Source organism: Ochotona princeps, chromosome 5, assembly GCF_030435755.1.
Source record: "Ochotona princeps isolate mOchPri1 chromosome 5, mOchPri1.hap1, whole genome shotgun sequence".
Classification (NCBI taxonomy): domain Eukaryota; kingdom Metazoa; phylum Chordata; class Mammalia; order Lagomorpha; family Ochotonidae; genus Ochotona; species Ochotona princeps.
The window spans coordinates 106,684,933-106,701,909 of NC_080836.1; the positions used below are offsets into that span (position 1 = coordinate 106,684,933).

General features: G+C 47.3%; 1 protein-coding gene across 1 annotated transcript in view; it reads left to right on the forward strand.

The window, feature by feature from the left end:
• RBM44 (RNA binding motif protein 44) overlaps positions 1-14,077 on the forward strand; it is a 29,654-nt gene extending 15,577 nt beyond the window's left edge. Inside the window, exons 13-15 of the mRNA XM_058664306.1 lie at positions 4,875-5,020; positions 5,858-6,007; positions 14,043-14,077. Coding sequence (XP_058520289.1) covers positions 4,875-5,020; positions 5,858-5,999 — 288 coding nt within the window. The 3' untranslated portion in view covers positions 6,000-6,007; positions 14,043-14,077. The remainder of the gene's footprint in view (positions 1-4,874; positions 5,021-5,857; positions 6,008-14,042) is intronic.
• The last annotated feature ends 2,900 nt before the right edge of the window (positions 14,078-16,977 follow it).

Sequence of the window (16,977 nt, forward strand, 5' to 3'; positions counted from 1 at the left end):
TTGTACACACACACACAAAGATCTTTCCTACTCTGATTCCCTCCTCAGACTGCTGAAATGGCGGGGGCTGGGCCAGGCTGATGGCAGTTTCTTCAGGTCTCCCACAAGGGTGATGGCTGCCTAGGCGTCAGGCCACTTTCTGTTGCTTTCCCTAGCTATTGGCAGGGGACTAAGGTGGAGCAGCCGGATGGGACCCAGCAGCCACATGAGATGCCAGCCTCTCGGGTAGGGGCTTCACCCGTGGCACCACAACGCCAGCCCCACCTTTTATGTTTAAATGTTATACTTCAACTTGTTTAAACCCAAAAGAGAATCCTACTTAGAATTTTATTTGAATTACTCTTAATCTACAGATCAACCTAATTCCCCTGTAATAAGTGCTGAGAGAATAAAAGTTTGCATAATAACTGAATCTGCAGGTTGCCTTGAGGGGAGCTCCTAGCCATGTCCTCCACACAGTGCCCCTAGAACTGTTTCATCACATTCTTCTCTAAGCCACCAGCGTCCAGTGCAGGCCTCTCCCTGCTGTTGGTCGGGCACAGAGCCTCCTGCTCCTGTGCCGTGTTCTCTGAGGGGCAGGCACTGTGGCACGCTGGGTTAAAGCTGCTCCATCACCCTAAACTGCCAGGGCCTGGGAGGGAGCCTGAAGGTACCCAAAGGCTTCGGTCTAAGCCACCTGCGTGGTAGACCCAGGCACAGTTCCTGGCTCCCAGCTTTCCCCCGACCCAGCCCTGGCTGCTGGAGCCATTTGCACAGCGAACCCACACACAGAAGACTGCTTCTCTCTCTCTAACTGCCTTTCAAATCAATCTACAAAAAGATTTTTCTCTTTTCTTAAACTTTATTTATTATTTTTATTGGAAAGTTAGATTTTCAGAGAGAAGGAGAGACAGAGAAAGATCCTCCATCCACTGATCCACTCCCTAAGTGGCTGCCACGGCTGGAGCTGAGCTGAGCCAGGAGCCAGGAGCCTCTTCCGGGTCTTCCATGCGGGTGCAGGGTTCCAAGGCTTTGGCCCGTCCTCCACTGCTTTCCCAATCCACATGCAGGAAGCTGGGTGGGACACAAACTGATGCCCACATGGGATCCGAGCACGAGCAAGGGGAGGATCTAGCCACTAGACTACCGCACCAGGCCCGATTTTCTTTTTTAAAATAGAATTGAGGCAGCACTTTATGGGATACCAGAGTCACGAACACTGGCTTAACCCAATGTCCTGCCATGGCAGCCGCACAAGACTTTCTCTTGGTCTTTCATTTCTAACTTGTCCTGTATTTTTACTTCCCGAGGGCAGAGTTGCGCCCCAGAAGCTCAGTTCATTGGCCAGCTTCTCCTGATCCTAGTAACTGCCTAGGCTCTCACGTGTCACTGTGGTGACATTGGAATTCTTTCCATCTGAGTAACACTCAGGGTTAATCCCCAGGAGCAGGGACAGGGCGCAGCACCAGCTTCCCAGAAGCGCTGTGGCCCTGCGAGCTTCTCCCCTCCTCAGCTCTGCGTCTGCCTCTTCTGCTTGCTCTCTTCCCATTTGGCTTGTTTTGCTTAATTCTGACTATTCTTGAGAATCAAGATGGCGGATTAGGGTAAGGACACGTTTAAATGAATGGAGAAACATTTAATCTGGATGAAGCCGGGAGGACACATTCCAGGAAATAGGAGAGGACAGAACAACAGCGGAGGGGTACCTGGAGACTGACAGGCACAGGAAAGCAGCGGACACAACGGTGTGGTGTTGCAGTGACTGGTAATCCAGCAGCATTCAGCTAATGGCGATCTGAACTCCACCAGCAGCCAGAACTCCACCAGCAGCCAGAACTCCACCAGCAACCAGGTGGGAAGGAACTTTCGCTGGGAACTTGGGAGGTGAACCCAGACAAAGAACCGTCCGTCCTGCTGGTCTGTTTGACTTGATCAGGAGCAGAGACAGAGCAGCAGATCCCAGACAGTGTGAGAACAGGGTGGATTTCACAGCCCAGTCAGTCCCCTAGAGCTGAATTGGGCGCCATTTTGCCTAAGGTGGCAAAGACAAGGGAAAAGACTGAGCATGCACTGAGCTGGGAGTGAACTCATTTCTGACTCACTGAACTGAGCAACGTGGCATTCTACAGGTTCCACCCAAGACAGGTCTGGGTAGCCCTCAGACATGATGGACAGTAGATCAAGAATTCTAGTAGTGGTACATCAGGCGCCATTTTTACACTGTGGCAAAAGCTTTAGGACTGCAGGGGACAACAGTGAACTACGCATGTGCTGAGCTCGCAGGAACTCACTGAGTTCAGCGAATTGCACTGGTCCCACAGGAAAATAATACCGACTGTGGCATCATACAGGTAAAAATAGGTCCATGTGGCACCCCAGACCTAACGTCCAACAGGTTCTGGCAAGATCAGCACAACCAACAACCTAGCTACGTCAGATACCTGGTGTCTCCCTAATCCTGGGAACTGCTCCAACCAGAAGTGGGAGAAAGGTTGTACAGACAACGTTGCAGCCTCAGCACAGTATCACAGGAGGTGGAGACTGGTGAGCCAGGAGTTGGGACTACAGAGACCATGGTGGAAATCTAACATAAGAACCCAGACCTGGTACTTGCTGGAGGGAGTGGCACAATTGGCTACAAGTAAAGAACTGTGTACCAAAATTAAATTGTAGACCTGTGGGTGACACAGCTTAGAAACCTGCCCCAAGGAGAAGAATCTGATAACCAGAAGTACAATGACCAAGAGCAAAAGAAGAGACAAAGGCACAAAAAATATTACCGAAGACTCCCCCTGCAAAGGAGCAAAAGCCTTTGCCAATCTCAGAGTTAACTGAGGAAGACATCGAAAAAATGGGGTACACAGAATTTAAAATACTTGTTATAAAGCTTCTTATCAACAATGACAAGCACTTAAAACAGGAGTTCTAAGAATTTAAGGAGCATTTTACACAGGAAATGAATCAAAGAAGGCCGATATATCAGAAATTAAGAACACAGTGGAGCCAATTGAAAGTACAGTGGAGGGTCTCCAAAATAGAATGAAGCAAGCAGAAGAAAGAATCCCAGAATTGGAAGACATTTCCTATTACTGGGGGAGACAAACAAAAAGCTAGAAGCAGAGCTGGGTCAAGCTAAGAAAAGTACTCAAGAATTGGAAGACACTATTAAAAGGCCAAATCTAAGAGTTATGGGAGTCACAGAAGGTGCAGAAAGAGATGCTGGGTTTACAAATGCATTTAATGAAATCATAAGAGAAAATTTCCCTAATCTAGAGAAAGAATTGGGAAGCAACATCCAGGAGGGGCACAGAACTCCCAACAGGCTTGACCAAAACAATCTTCACCATGACACATGCTCATCAAGCTCTCTTCAATCGACATAAGGAAAAGATCCTTAAGTGTGCATGTGAAAAAAACCAACTGACATATAAAGGAATGCCAGTTAAACTCACAGGAGATCTCTCACAGGAAACTCTACAGGCAAGAAGAGAATGGAGCAACACATTCCAGATTCTAAAAGCAAAAAATTGTTGGCCCAGGATAACGTATCCAGCAAAGCTTTCCTTTGTCTTTGAAAATGAAATAGAATTCTTCCACAGTAAAGAAAAGTTAAAAGAATATGCCTCTTCCAAACCTGCCCTACAAATGATACTTCAAGATGTTCTCTTGACAGAGAAGAGGAATAGCACCCACCAAAACCAAAGGCAAATATGAAGGGCATCCCAAAAAAATGACAACAGAAGACTTAAGTCAATGAACAATCCATTCCTAAAATGACAGGGCCCAGTTACCACCCATACATATTAATCCTGAAAGTAATTGGCTTAAGCTCATAGATTAGTAGACTGGATTAAAAAGCAAAACCCATCTATTTATTGTCTAGAAGAGACACATTTCACCAAAAAAAAATTAGCAAAAGCTATATCATGGATTTTGATGTTTTTGTTTCATCTCTTCAAAACCGCTTATGATTAAATTATTCAATGACACATAGATCATACAATAGCATCATTTTCTTCAAGAAGGTTCTTGGTTTTTCATTTCTTCAGCGACACATTAGTAGCATGTTATTTAACTTCATGGTGTTGTTAATTTCTTTTTTCTTCCTGTTGATATTGTTTTGTGGCTTTTTTATTTAAGGGGATGTATAATAGCTGTGTAATGGAGACTGTCATATCTAGTCATGTTACTCAGCTTTGTGGCATTGTAAATTTCTATTTTTATTCCTATTGTTGATTTTGTATTATGACTTTTCATTTAAGGGGATGTACAGTAACTGAAATGCAGACTAACATCCAGATGTGAGGATACAATGTAGTATGCATCTCTACTTCCAGACAAAGATGGACTTACAATGAAACTGTTTACCGTATCTTGACAGCAGGATGTTGAACTCTGCCATTGTCCATGCCTGCAATGATGAACATATAACTTTGTATGAAGAGCTGTACCCTAGTAATGATATAGGGGAACTTGGGGCGGGGGGTTGGAGAGGGGATAAGCGAAATCTCAGAATCCTATGGAACTGTATCATAAAATAATAAGAATTAAAAAACACTACAGTCAAAAAATTCTGACTATTCTCAATTGAAGAATCTGTGATTACTTGATCCATTCATTACAGTTCCACTTGTTGTAGATAGCAGACCTAACTGAGCCAGCTTATGTTCTTTGGTTTAGCAGACAATGATTCAACCTGTTGGGGCCATGGCCATGGCCTTGGCAGGCGGGTAACAGAAAGGAGGTGCGCTGCACCGTGGGAAGGCATGGGTTGTCGGAGTGAGGGTGTGAGCAGGGCCTGTTACCTTCCCTTCTCTATTAAGCTTCACATTCTTTGAATGATCTGACAGTTTGTCAGCTTCTGCCCCTTTACTCCTCTGTGCATTCATTTGTAGCATGTCAAGAAGAACTGCAAGCAGATTGAGTCTGCTCAGTCAGCACCTCATATCCCTGTGCAGTTTATACCTCCCAATACCTTGAACCTTCGCAGCTTTACCAAGATCATGAGGAAGTTGGCTGAGCTGCACCCAGAAGTCAGTAGGTAATAGCTACTTGCATGTGAGCTTTGTATGTGTAAGTCTGGTTGAGTGACTTGGCCAGGTGTCATACGTGTCGTCTGGAGTGGGCCGGGTGTCACATGTGTGATCTACAGCAAGTCGGGTGTCATGTGTGTGGTCTGGAGTGGGCCGGGTGTCATGTGTGGTCTACAGTAGGCTGGGTGTCACGTGTGTGGTCTGGAACTGGCCGTGTGTCACGTGTGGTCTGGAGTGGGCCAGGTGTCACCTGTGTGGTCTGCAGTAGGCTGGGTGTCATGTGTGGTCTGGAGTGGGCTGGGTGTCATGTGTGTGGTCTGGAACTGGCCGTGTGTCACGTGTGATCTACAGCAAGTCAGGTGTCACGTGTGGTCTGGAGTGGGCCGGGTGTCACGTGTGGTCTACAGTAGGCTGGGTGTCACGTGTGTGGTCTGGAACTGGCCGTGTGTCACGTGTGGTCTGGAGTGGGCCAGGTGTCACCTGTGTGGTCTGCAGTAGGCTGGGTGTCATGTGTGGTCTACAGTAGGCTGGGTGTCACGTGTGTGGTCTGGAACTGGCCGTGTGTCACGTGTGGTCTGGAGTGGGCCAGGTGTCACCTGTGTGGTCTGCAGTAGGCTGGGTGTCATGTGTGGTCTGGAGTGGGCTGGGTGTCATGTGTGTGGTCTGGAACTGGCCGTGTGTCACGTGTGATCTACAGCAAGTCAGGTGTCACGTGTGGTCTGGAGTGGGCCGGGTGTCACCTGTGTGGTCTGCAGTAGGCTGGGTGTCACCTGTGTGGTCTGGAGTGGGCTGGGTGTCACGTGTGTCATCTGGGGCGGGTGATGTGTCATGCATGTCTTCTGCAGGGACCAGCTCCTGGATGCGCTGCAGGCTGTGCGCGCGCACCGCTGTGGCTTCCTGAACGGCCTGTCCATCAGCACGATCGTGGAGATGACTTCCTCCATCCTCCAGAGCTCGGCTTCCCACGAGGCCCCCAGGAGGCAGTGAGGAGGCGAGTGGCCCATTCTATACACTCAGTATTGCTTCCAGTTTTAACCTGTTATTTTATTTTCATGTAAACAATGTGAAGTTTAAATTTACACGGTAAATAGTATGAACTGTAGAGTGTCTCTTCTATCAGTGCAGAATTGAACCTGACTGGCATCTCACACATCAGGATTTGGGAGGGGTCTCCAGGGGGGCTTTGCAGCCTTGGTTTTTTCTCTTCCATTTGAAAGACAGGATGGCAGAAGCAGAAATATCCGTTTGCTATTTACTCCGTGGTGCCCGCAGCAGCGGGGCTTTCCAGAGCCAGGAGCCAGGAGCTCTCGAGTCTCACACGTTGGTAACAAGGGCCCAGGCAGAGACTTGCACTGTCATCTGCCACCTTCCAGACACTACACATTCACCTGTAACTCCATCTGGTTCTCCCCTCTGGACACAGAGGCCCAAAGGCTGGGACCGTCTTCCTCTGTTTTCCCAGGTGCGTTAGCAGGCATCTGGGTTGGAAGAGAAGCAGCGGGGACTTGAACTGGTGCTGGTAAGGGTTACCAGCACTACGTTAGGTGGCTCTGCCCCTAAGATGACTTATTTACATCGTGGCTGCCAAGAGTTCCCTTGCTCTCTGGGCCTTCTTTTAGGGGTCTTTCAAGGTCTGCTTGTGGCTAGTGGCTCACCTGAGCAAACAAGGTGGGAGCTTTGTGGTCTTTTGGGACCTGCTGTATTAGATGAGCATTGCTGCTTAGAGAAGAGAGTAGGCTTCATGTCTGAAGGTAATCCACAGCCAGGAGTGAGTGGGGGGGGTGTGTGTGTGTGTGTCCACAGAATCCCTTCCTAAAAATAGTCAACAGCAACTTCTCAGTTACACATGATGAGGGAACTGAAACCAGCCTCCCACCGAGAAAGCTAGAAAAACTGAGTAAATGGCAACAGCCTGCTTGGAGGAAGTGAGGGGCTGAGGAGCGATGGACTCTTGGCCAGGGCAGAGAGGAGTCCTGGGAAGTGGGCCTCGTGCTGGGGACCCCAGCAGCTGGGGAGGGCCTTCTGAGGGCTGTGGCCAGGCCAGAGGTCTGTCAGTCACGGCACTGACTCAGAGGGCTGCACCCTAGGGGTCCTGCTGAGCCAGAAACAGGCAGTCCCGCGGGAGGCTGTCCCCCAGCGTCAGGCCTGGCTCCCTGCCCTGCACTCCGCTGACGCGGGGACCAGTGCGCCAGGTTGTGTGCTCTGGAGGAAGGGCCGTTGAGGCCTCAGATGATTTATGCCCGAAATTCTGAACATGCTAGCTTATTTTATATTTGTGTATGTAATTAAAAATAGTGTAAAGTCTCATGGGTGGAACCCAGCTTAAGCACTAATAATAGACACTACAGAGACATCATGCATCTCCCAGGCCCACTTTTCTGCAAAGCACATGCCTGCTTGTGGTTATTTGCGAAAATAGCAGCAGTTATTCTGTATCCAGACCTCTTTGCAACAACTTCTTCAGGTCAGGGGTCTCCCACTTGGAGCTGGGCTGTTCTTCATAATGTGGTTTGAGAAGTTTCGTCATTTCTAAGCAGAGAGCTCAGCAGCCTGATGAGGCAGAGCAGACACTTCCCTGGTGGACACTCAGGGCCTTCCCACCCACAGCCTCCTGGGGGACACGTGTGGCCTTTCCTCCAGCAGCCCGCTGCCCAGACACCCAGGGATCCACCTTCCCACACCTTCCCACGGACCAGCAGCCACAGGTGCCCTTCACTAACCAGCAGAATCAGGCTCCCAGGGATGGTTACTGTTCTAAGCTACTAAGTTTTGAAAGTGGCTTGTTACCTGAGGAGAAGAGCTAACTGACTCGGATATATTGGATCAAGGACACAAAAGATGTGATTGTGAATTTCAGTAGATGGGTTAAAATTTTTTAAATAAAGTTCTGTTAAAGAAAAAATAAGTAAATATTGGCGACTCTGGTTTTGTGATAGCTGGTTGAAGTGAAAGTGGTCAAAGCACTGTGCAGTGGGGATATGGGAGGAGAGGGACAAACAGTACAAGAGGAGGCAGATAGTGTGAAGACATAGATGGTGTGAAGATACAGGCAGACGGTGTGAAGACACAGATAGATGGTGTGAAGATGCAGCAGATGATGTGAAGATACAGGCAGATGGTGTGAAGACAGATGGTGTGAAGATACAGGCAGACGGTGTGAAGATACAGGCAGATGGTGTGAAGATACAGGCAGACGGTGTGAAGATACAGGCAGATGGCGTGAAGATACAGCAGACAGTGTGAAGATAGAGCAGATGGTGTGAAGATAGAGCAGACGGTGTGAAGTAGAGCAGACGGTGTGAAGATAGAGCAGACGGTGTGAAGTAGAGCAGACGGTGTGAAGATAGAGCAGACGGTGTGAAGATAGAGCAGATGGTGTGGAGATAGAGCAGACGGTGTGAAGATAGAGCAGATGGTGTGAAGATCAGGCAGACGGTGTGAAGATAGAGCAGACGGTGTGAAGATAGAGCAGACGGTGTGAAGATAGAGCAGATGGTGTGAAGATCAGGCAGACGGTGTGCAGATAGAGCAGATGGTGTGAAGATAGAGCAGATGGTGTGAAGATAGAGCAGATGGTGTGAAGACAGAGCAGATGGTGTAAAGATAGAGCAGATGGTGTGAAGATACGAGCAGATGGTGTGAAGATGCATTCAGATGGCTGGAGATCAGGTAGAGGGCAGACTGTGAAGATACAGGCAGGAGCTCTAATATTCGCAACTGGAGTTTTGGCCAGAGAGGAGAAAGAAAATAGAGCAGACAGTATATGTATTTTATATATATATGCAGGATAGTATATACAGATAATATACAGTTATATAAATATATATTAGCATGTATTTATTTGATAAATAGTTACAGAGATTGGGATGAATCCTGCATGTGCTGGTTCACTCCCCAAATGACTGCACAGCCTGGCCCAGCCCTGGGTACAGGTAACCAAAGCCTGAGCCATTCTCCACTGCTTTCCAGGCCTGGTATCAGGGTGCTGGGACACATCAGGGCATTGCAATTGGTGGCTTAACATATTATGCCACAACACTAGCCCTTTTACAGTATTTCTAAATCGTGGTTGCAGTGTTTTTCAAAGATGAAAAACAATAATTGAAATAAATTCAGTGAAGCCTTTCACAGCCAAAATAGGGTGAGAAAGAATACTCCATGCACTGGAAAAAAGCTGCTGGGAAGTTCCAGGCTGAGAATCTGTGACGAGCAGAGGGGTGGAGAAGCTTCCCTGTGAGTGGAGCGATACGCCTGCCCTGTAATTCACAAGAGAGGCCATCATGTCATCCCAGCTCCCCAGAAGGACGTGGAGAACAGATCTGTCTCCATGTCAATATGAAAGGAAAGTTTGTCACTCTAGGGAAAGATTCACTTTGAGGAATTTAAACATGACAGAATATTTTAAGTAGGGAAGTGCTTTCTAAGTGACAACCGAAAGGTACCGGAGAAATGAAGGCCCAAAGTAAATAAATGGTAAGTCTCAACTAGTATTTAACTGCAAGAAAGAGTGTCCTACCGGGTCTGGTATCATTGGGACATATTCTGTAATGATAATACTTGTGTGCTGCCTTGCAGGGGGCTCTAGGACCACCCCAAGCTTGGTTATTTACCTGCAGGACTTGCATGATCCCATGTGTAAGTGCACTCATGGCCATGGTTTGTTATAACAGTAGAGTAGAAAGGACCGCTAGTGGAGGGGATAGCACTTGAGGGACATCTGTGCAAAGCCCGGCGTGTGCTCCCAAGGCTCCCTTCCCGTGGGAGCCCGGCAGGGTCGGGAGTTGCACAGAAGCACTCTGGAGACTCAGCCTGATGTTGTTGGGGTCCTTCACGTGGGATCTTTGTGCCTGCTCATACCTGAGGCTTGGGCCAACAGTTTTAGCCCAGCCAAGCACTGATACTTTGGGGGATTGTGGAAATCCTGTCCAAGCCCAGCCTCCCAGAACACCAGTGAGGGGCCAGTTTTGCAAGTAGCCCTGAGAATAGCTATTTCAAACATGCTACATTAACTCTTATTTCTGCGGTTGCATTAGAAAGCAGACTTTGATAATTAGAACATACTTTGTTACGGTCATTGCAGCAACAGTAAAAGCAAGTGTCAGGAGCGTGGGAAGTGGAGCAGGTGCCTCCCCTGGGGACTAGGAGAGAATTCAGTGACTACTCCTGCTGGCTGCCAGTGTAGACCCAAGGAAGCAGGGGAGCTCCAGCTGGTTGCCAGTGTAGACCCAAGGAAGCAGTGGGTAGGCTGGAGTGTGGGGAGTTGTGGGTTGGTTCTCTGGCTGCTGGCTTTTGCCTGGCCCACACAAGCTACTGTGGGCATTTGGGACATGAACCAGCACATGGATCTCTCCCCTTCTTCCTCTTTGCCGTTTCCAAATAAATTAATCCAAAACCTATCTCAAAAATGAATCAAGGACATAACATACTAAGAGCTGAAGCTGTAGGAAGCCTGTGGGACCATCCCAACGCTGGGCTGGGAAGCCTGTGGGACCTTCCCAACACTTGGGCTTGGCATTTTTTCTTGTATATGACATAGACACAAAAGGAAAATGAAGTTGGTTGAGAGTAAAAGCTTAGCAATAGAATTAAAAAATAACCCATGAAGTGAGAGAAAAATATTTATAAATCGTATCTGACACGAGGTTAGTGTCCAGAGCATGTGAAGACCTACAGCCCCACGGCAGAAAGACAGGCTGAGTAAAGACGGCTGCAGGCTTTGAGGGGACGATTCTCCGAAGACACACCCGTGGAAGTAAGTGCACAGGAAGAGTCCAGCCTCTTGGCCCTTGCGGAAGCAATCAAAACCACGGGGAGAAACCACTCCACACGTTAGAGCAGCTGTTATCCAAACAATAAACACAATCAGTGTTGATAAGAATGGGAAGCAATTGGGAACATGATGCATTGCTGATAGGATTCTTAATTCTTCTAAATTAAAGGACAGGAGAGTTACAGCTGGGCACACTAACCCTGACTGCACAGCGTGGTGAGATTCTCCACGCTGGGTCTGGAGGCCAGCTCCAGCCGAGTTCAGAACTCGAGAAGGGTGCGTGAGATAGGCATAGAGAGAAAAGAAACGGACCAGTAAATTTCAGGATCGTAATGGACCATGCGAGAAAGCTGTCTGCTTCATTTGTACAGGAGCAGTCACAAGGTCTGGCCCCGAGCAGTACAATTACAAAGTTTTCTTTAGGGGCAGTTTGACACAGCTTCAAGGGGGCACCATTTACAACAGGTGAGTGAGGAAGGGTTGCACATTCCCTGCTTGTCTCGGCTTGCCAGCCCCCGCCTGCTCTCCTCAGGTCTGGGCTCCAACCTTGGCGCCATCTGTGACAACTAGACCCCGATCTTGAATTATCTATGGGTTAGTGAGTCTGGGACCTTGGTTTATGGGGATTGGGGCCATTGGCACTAGTTGGCCACTCGGCCTGCAAGCTCACACAGTTTGTTAGCTAAGCAAGTAAAGCAAGAGTTACAAAGGCGAAAAGAATTGCAGTTAGCAATGAACCATGTTTACTCCATTTTGATTTCAACTCTACAATCGACAAGTGGGTGCTTCCAACGATAATTCTGCAAATTGTTTCACCTTAAGGCAGGGAATTATCCATTCTGACGTTGCAGCCAGGAATTCCTCAGTAGACAACACATATTAATCAGTAATACACTCCTATTACAATTTTCATTCTACAACTTATCAGAAGAGAAAATAAATCACAGAGGGGAAAAGATAAAGATCAGAAACAGAAAAACTACAAACATAAATTCCCACTACAACTATGCACTCAGTAGCCCAAAGTTATGATGTTAGTACACACATTCTTTTTTTTTTTTAAAGATTTTATTATTATTGGAAAGCCGGATATACAGAGAGAAGGAGAGACAGGAAGATCCTCCATCCGATGATTCACCCCCCAAGTGAGCCGCAACGGGCCGGTACGCGCCAATCCGATGCCGGGAACCTGGAACCTCTTCCAGGTCTCCCACGCGGGCGCAGGGTCCCAAAGCTTTGGGCCGTCCTCTCCTGCTTTCCCAGGCCACAAGCAGGGAGCTGGATAGGAAGTGGAGCTGCCGGGATCAGAACCGGCGCCCATATGGGATCCCAGGGCTTTCAAGGCGAGGACTTTAGCCACTAGGCCACGCCGCCGGGCCCAGTACACACATTCTTGAGCTCTTCCAGCAAAGGGCCGTAAGAGCCCCCGAGACAGCACACATTGTTGAAGGCCTGTTCACCAAGACGTTGTCAGCAGCATCGACTCCCAAGCTCACATTAGTTGTAAAAACCATCTCACGGACCCGGCGGCGTGGCCTAGTGGCTAGAGTCCTCACCTTGAACGCACCGGGATCCCATATGGGCGCCGGTTCTAATCCTGGCAGCTCCACTTCCCATCCAGCTCCCTGCTTGTGGCCTGGGAAAGCAGTTGAGGACGGCCCAATGCATTGGGACCCTGCACCCGCGTGGGAGACCTGGAAGAGGTTCCTGGTTCCCAGCTTCGGATCGGCGCGCACCGACCCGTTGCGGCTCACTTGGGGAGTGAAACATCGGATGGAAGATCTTCCTCTCTGTCTCTCCTCCTGTCTGTCTATCTGGCTTTGTAATAAAATAGATAAATCTTTAAAAAAAAAAAAGTCTCACAGGGACAAACAACAGTGCCTCAATAGAGTACAGAATTCTTAGCGGGGTGGCCAGGAAGCTCTCCCGGGCCTTGCCAAGCAGGGGAGCTGTTCTCTTCACACCTTTGTGTTGTCCACACCTACTGCACGGACCCCAGCACTCCAGGCTGGACTGTGTTAGGTCCCAGCAGCACAGAGTGTGACTCAGTGCCCTGGTGGGTTGTTCCGTTTCCCCACACACCGCTGTATACAGGCGGCCTCGTGTTGATGCTGGGTACCCGCACTTCAACAGAGGACAGGTCGTCTCCAGGGTAGGTGCTGAGCACTGCCTGTCGGGCTGGTGGTGGGTGGGCATGCCTCAACTAGGGCGTGGAGGAAGCACATTAACACTTATTTTCAAGTGACTTCCTGTTGGCAGCATTTTTTCACTTCATGGCAATTCAGGCTCTTTTTTTCCTTTGGTTGCATCAAAATCTGGAAAAGAAGCCCAACAAGGTGGCCTGGCTGCTAAAAACAGGCCCAACAAGGTGGTAGGCTAGCGGCTAAAGTCCTCACCTTGAACATGCTGGGGTCCCATATGGGTGGCGGCTCTAATCCCAGTGGCCCTGCTTCCCATCCAGCTCCCTACCTGTGGCCTGGGAAAGCAGTGGAGGACGGCCCAAAGCCTTGGGACCCTGCATGCACGTGGGAGACCTGTAAGTTCCTGGCTCCTGGCTTCAGATTGGCTCAGCTCCGGCTATTGTAGCCACTTTGGGAATTAATCAACAGATGGAAGATCTTCCTGTCTGTTTCTTCTCCTCTCTGTGTTTCTAGCTTTCCAATAAAAATAAGTAAATATATATTTAAAAGATCTGGAAAACGTTCTGTTTGTGTGCCATTGGTGGCCTGCTACTAATCCAGTATTAAGGGCCCGGCATGGCCCAGCGGCTAAAGTCCTCGCCTTGAACGTGCCAGGATCCCATATGGGCGCCGGTTCTAATCCCGGCAGCTCCACTTCGCATCCAGCTCCCTGCTTGTGGCCTGGGAAAGCAGTCGAGGACGGCCCGATGCACTGGGACCCTGCGCCCGCGTGGGAGACCTGGAGGAGGTTCCAGGTTCCCGGCATCGGATCAGCGCAGCACCGGCCCGTTGCGGCTCACTTGGGGAGTGAACCATCGGACGGAAGATCTTCCTCTCTGTCTCTCCTCCTCTCTGTATATCTGACTTTGTATTAAAAATCTTTCCAAAAACAATCCAGTATTAAGACTGCATGATATGATGGGTCAGGGGGCAGGTGTAATGGTGACTTTGTGTCTAAGTTCTAGTGAAATGCCTGGCTAGCAGCAGAGCACCCTGGTGTGGCGACTTCTGTAGTGGTGGGTTTGGCATGGTCAACGTAATGTCTCCTTTTCCTTTGACCCTGTAGGGCACCATTGAAAGGCATGTTCTACAGCACAGAGGAGAAAGCGGGGACGATGGTGACATGCTGTGACGAGCCACAGCAAGGTCTGCGCTGTGGCCTTCTCTAAGGTCTACTACACCTAAAATTAAAGAGATGACTTTAATAAGTTTATAAACTGTATTTCAAACTTATTAGACCCTTGAAACTTCATATTCTAGGTTAGAAAAAATGGCCATGTCCAGTTTAAAACCTTGTTAAGTCACTTTTAAAAATACTGTTTGTTATTGTTCTTTTGGTATTAAGTGCTTTTCATACATTAAAAAGTGTGGTTTACCTGAAGTTCGTGGCTTAGTTTCAGTTGCCTTAAGGAATCTCAAGAATGGACCATAACATAACATTCACACTGAGTCTGGAGATGAACAGTATTTTGGAATTCAGTATTTTATGCCTCCACATAAGTGAATTATTGTTACTTTTGATGTGCATTTACACCTTCTATGAAACATCCAGACCTGCGGTCTGCTTCCACGGGACTGGGAACTGAGCCCTTTGGTAAGTTACTGTCAATGCTCACAACGTTGCTTGTTTGTTTGTTTGTTTAATTGTTTGTTTTTTCTTGATTAGTCTTTTTAAAATAAAAAAATTTTTTAAGTATAAAATTTCTTCTATATTATTGTCATGTAATGATTCAGTTCTACAGGCCCTGGGATATCCCTTCCTCCATACCCAAGTCCCCTCACCCCACTGAGTTTCCCCTGTATCATTACTATAGTATAGTTCTTCATTCACAGTTATGCCCATCATTGTGGGCATGGACAGTGGCAGAGTCCAGCACCCTACTGTCAAGATACAGTAAACAGTTTCATTGTAAGTCCATCTTTGATCTGGAAGTAGAGATGCATACTGCATTGTATCCTCACATCTGGATAGGATAGTTTCTATTACACAGTTACTGTACTTCCCCTTAAATGAAAATCCACAATGCATAATCAACAACAGGAAGAAAAAAGAAATTAACAGTGCCATGAAGTTAAATAACCTGCCACTGAATGCTTAATGTGCCGCTGAAGAAATGAAAAAGAAAAATCAAGAATCTTCTTGCAGAAAATAAGGCTACTGTATAATCTATGAGTCAGAAAGAATTTAATGAGAAAGTGTTTTGAAGAGATAAAACTAAAATCAAAATCTATGAGATATAGTTTCCACTGATCTTTGTTGGTGAGATACGTCTCCTGTAGGCAACAAATAAGTGGATTTAGGGTTTTTTTATCCAGCCTACTTTTCTGTGATGTTTGATTGATGAGTTTAATCCATTTACATTCAGGGTTAGTATCCATAGACAGTAATTTGGCCCTGTCATTTTAGCAGTGGGTTGTTCATTGATTTAGTCTTCTGTTGTCATTTTTTTGGGATGCTCTTCATATTTGCCTTTGGTTTTGGTGGGTGCTATTCCTCTTCTCTGTCAAGAGAACATCTTGAAGTATCATTTGTAGGGCAGGTTTGGAAGAGGCATATTCTTTTAACTTTTCTTTACTGTGGAAGAATTCTATTTCATTTTCAAAGACAAAGGAAAGCTTTGCTGGATACGTTATCCTGGGCCAACAATTTTTTGCTTTTAGAATCTGGAATGTGTTGCTCCATTCTCTTCTTGCCTGTAGAGTTTCCTGTGAGAGATCTCCTGTGAGTTTAACTGGCATTCCTTTATATGTCAGTTGGTTTTTTTCACATGCACACTTAAGGATCTTTTCCTTATGTCGATTGAAGAGAGCTTGATGAGCATGTGTCATGGTGAAGATTGTTTTGGTCAAGCCTGTTGGGAGTTCTGTGCCCCTCCTGGATGTTGCTTCCCAATTCTTTCTCTAGATTAGGGAAATTTTCTCTTATGATTTCATTAAATGCATTTGTAAACCCAGCATCTCTTTCTGCACCTTCTGTGACTCCCATAACTCTTAGATTTGGCCTTTTAATAGTGTCTTCCAATTCTTGAGTACTTTTCTTAGCTTGACCCAGCTCTGCTTCTAGCTTTTTGTTTGTCTCCCCCAGTAATAGGAAATGTCTTCCAATTCTGGGATTCTTTCTTCTGCTTGCTTCATTCTATTTTGGAGACCCTCCACTGTACTTTCAATTGGCTCCACTGTGTTCTTAATTTCTGATATATCGGCCTTCTTTGATTCATTTCCTGTGTAAAATGCTCCTTAAATTCTTAGAACTCCTGTTTTAAGTGCTTGTCATTGTTGATAAGAAGCTTTATAACAAGTATTTTAAATTCTGTGTACCCCATTTTTTCGATGTCTTCCTCAGTTAACTCTGAGATTGGCAAAGGCTTTTGCTCCTTTGCAGGGGGAATCTTCGGTAATATTTTTTGTGCCTTTGTCTCTTCTTTTGCTCTTGGTCATTGTACTTCTGGTTATCAGATTCTTCTCCTTGGGGCAGGTTTCTAAGCTGTGTCACCCACAGGTCTACAATTTAATTTTACTTGTTGCAGTTGGTACAAAGCTCTTTGTAGTCACCTGTGCCACTCCCTCCAGCAAGTACCAGGTGTGGGTTCTTATGTTAGATTTCCACCATGGTCTCTGTAGTCCCAACTCCTGGCTCACCAGTCTCCACCTCCTGTGATACTGTGCTGAGGCTGCAACGTTGTCTGTTCAACCTTTTAGAGCAGTTCCCAGGATTAGGGAGACACCAGATGTCCTATGTAGCTAGGTTGGTGGTAGTCGATCTTGCCAGAACCTCATGGCTGTTAGGTCCGGGGGATCACACGGACCTATTTTTACCTACAAGATGCTAAAGTCGTATTATTTTCCTGTGGGACCAATGCAGTGCACATGCGCTCAGTGAGTTCACTTTCAGCTCAGCACATGTGCAACTCACTCTTGTCCCTGCAGCCTTAAAGCCTTTTTCACACTGTACAAAATGGCAGTTGATGTGGCACTAGCAGAGTTCTTGATCTGCCGGCCATCTGGTCTGAGGGCG